At 40.9% G+C, this 2,880-nt stretch overlaps 1 protein-coding gene across 1 annotated transcript in view; it reads right to left on the bottom strand.

Annotated features, from left to right (window-relative positions):
* Positions 1-2,880, bottom strand: part of si:dkey-178k16.1 (band 4.1-like protein 1) — a 38,622-nt gene that overhangs the window by 4,328 nt on the left and 31,414 nt on the right. The window contains exons 18-21 of the mRNA XM_035655831.1: positions 1,997-2,398; positions 798-1,019; positions 592-651; positions 263-352 (exon numbers count right to left, since the gene is read on the bottom strand). Coding sequence (XP_035511724.1) covers positions 263-352; positions 592-651; positions 798-1,019; positions 1,997-2,398 — 774 coding nt within the window. The remainder of the gene's footprint in view (positions 1-262; positions 353-591; positions 652-797; positions 1,020-1,996; positions 2,399-2,880) is intronic.

Genomic DNA, 2,880 nt, shown 5'->3' with positions numbered 1-2,880 from the left:
TTGGCGTTTCTCAACAGGAACTATAGTAATCTTCAATCCCTGCCCATGTCACAGTAAGAATTATTTTCACTTTTTATTTTATTTTTATTGTTATATATATATAATTACATGTGTATTTATGCTTTATTTATTCATCATAGCATGTTATGTGTCTTGTGCGAATGAGTAGTGTTGCTACCTGTTGTGAACCAAATTGCCCCTTGGGACATTAAAGACATATTCAATTCAATTCAATTCAATCTCAATCTCAATTCTCCTCTACCTTGGTAACGTGAGTGGTTGCTGAGGTAACGTTTTCAGTGACGAGGATGGGCGACCCGGACGTCTCTCTTCCCAGACTGCCCATGTGCACCTGAGAAAGCACAACAGCTGGAATTAGGCAAATGCTGTGCGCACACTCATGCACAAATCCTTACAGGTGATAAGACAACCAGTCATTCTTTTTTGAATATTTTAGGATATCCAGGCAGGTGCATATTTTTTTCTAATTCATGTCTTTGGTCTTTGTAAGTAGGTTTAAACCCTGGAGAGCAAGGAAGCGTATGCTGCAAGTTGAGTTAAAATTGGAGAGGTCCTTCTGTTTGTACTCACAGGGGATACACTCTGTCTTGTAGAGTAAGAAACTTCACTTAAGCCAGTGATGCTGTGATCCTGAAACAGACACATTATGTCACTTGTAGGCAATAATCCTTTTTTCTTTACCATTTTACAATATAATGAAACATATTTTTTTCCGTTCTAGTTGCAATGAATATTATTTTTAATTACAATATTTTTCACAATAAAATTCAATTCACCTGATCTGTGAACTCCACAATGGTTGTGGTGACCTCTGACCCGTTGGGCTGAGTCTCTGTCCTGACATCTGTCTTCCTCACTGTTGGTGTGGGCATGACATCACTGGCCTCTCTGCTAAGTGGCGTGATGGCAGATGCCCGACTGGCTTCTCTGTGCGACTGCTCTCTGTCCACTGACGATGACACTGGCACCGACCTCTTTGGTTTTTTGGGAACTACGGGCTTACGTGAAATAAAAAAAGACAAGTTTTAGTTTTTACACATATGAGAGATGAGCTTGAAGGTCTGTTGCCTATTACTTAAATTCAGTGAAAAATAGGACTTCAAAAAGAGTTAAAGTTGGAAGCACATGCAAACACGAAGATATTTCTAATGCAGAGACAAACAAAAGAGCAAATGAACAATGTGTTTTGAGCTCAATGCTTAAGAGAGATGTTTTATATTGCAAAAAAGATAAAAGAATAAAGGAAAACAGCAAAGAGAAAATATGAAGGGTCTTTCATATCATATCATGACAAAGTGCAATAAACACATTGCCTGTCAGCGTGTTTCATTACAGCCAGTTACTATGTGCTTTGCTGGATTTCAGTGCTCTAGAAGCAGCAATATACATTGAATATACATTTTAAACTGTAGGCCTTTACACCCTACAGCTTTTTGACAATCTAAACACTCGACACAGAAAAACACATTGAAATCTGTGACAAACACCTCGGGTGTGATCGCACCACAATTCGTTTTTTTGGTTGTTTTTTTTTCTTTTCATTTGAACCACAGTGGAAAAGTTCTCACTGCTCTATTTTTGTACATTTCATTCACATTCACACTGACCAACGACTGCACAGGCAAACTAGAGCTTGTAAACAAAAGTTGCATGACCTCATCAACAGCTCGCTTTGGTGGCCTGTCATCACGCTTTGTTGGAAACTTGGGTAGCACTAAGAGAGGAATATGCTGGTGTTATGTGAGGGGGGATTGGGGAAGATGGCAATCCAGTTCTACTTTGTGTTGTTTTGGCAAAACACCTGTCTGTACTCTTTTATTTATTTCACATGTGCATCTAGTTAAAAACTATAAAAACACTTGTATGGGTATATTTTAGCTGACTTCTTCTTACCCGCCTGAACAATTCAAACTAAAAGAGTAGAAGCCTCTAAGTGTTCCACACACACTGATAGGAAAACTCTGGTCTGCTGTACCTGCACATCGGACCGTTTGACCTCTGGTCGGACTTCTTCAGTCTGGATATGTTTGGCTGGAGGGCTGCTGCTGGCTCCTCTGGACAGAGGAGCTGACACTAATGGAGGAGGCGGTTCAGAGGGGCCCTGTTGCTGGAGCAAGTCGATGCCAAAGCACAGACCGCCATCAGGTGACAGATCCCTGTCTCCCAGCTCTGACATTCCCCTGGAGAACTCCTCCATGCCCGTGTGCAGGTCCGTGAGGACAGTGAAATCTACTTCGGCCTCCAAACTGGACGTGGAGCTGACCGTGATGCTGGAACATTTGCGCTCGATGCCCAGGTGGGTTTCCTTCAGGTACAGGATCTCATGGTCCTGGTCATCCTCGGAGACAGAGCCCAGACGTCTCTCCCATGGTTCCCTCTGCAGAAAAGAGTGCAGAACATTTAATACAATTTAAAACACATATATATACCTACATGTAATAAAATCAAAGACTGTGAGCTACAGAAAATTAAAATGCATTGAATAAAATGCATCAGAATTAAGAATGTAAGCTTTTTTTCCAATAATTACTGATACAAACAAAACATGTAACAGCATCAGAAAACGTAACGTAAAATCGTGTTTCTGGAATTTTGGTGGTGGGGTTTCCACGTTTATGAGACATACATTTATGGCTTTTTGAAGGACCAGTGTGTAGGATTCAGTGGCGTCTAGTGGCAAAGTTTCATATTGCAACCAGCCTTCCAGGTGTTTAGAAGAAACTATGGTGGCCACAAAACTATCAAAAAATGCAAAAGGACCTATCTAGAGCCAATGTTTGGTTTGTCCATTCTACTGTAGATACATGGCGGTTCAACATGGCGGACCCTCCGTACATAAAAATGTCTCATTCTAAGGTA

The sequence above is a fragment of the Morone saxatilis genome, unplaced genomic scaffold, assembly GCF_004916995.1.
Source record: "Morone saxatilis isolate NCDOM2014 unplaced genomic scaffold, NCSU_SB_2.0 Contig15, whole genome shotgun sequence".
Taxonomy (NCBI): Eukaryota; Metazoa; Chordata; class Actinopteri; family Moronidae; genus Morone; species Morone saxatilis.
The sequence above is the reverse complement of the archived record's forward strand: the minus strand, read 5'-3'. Positions and strand labels throughout refer to the sequence as shown.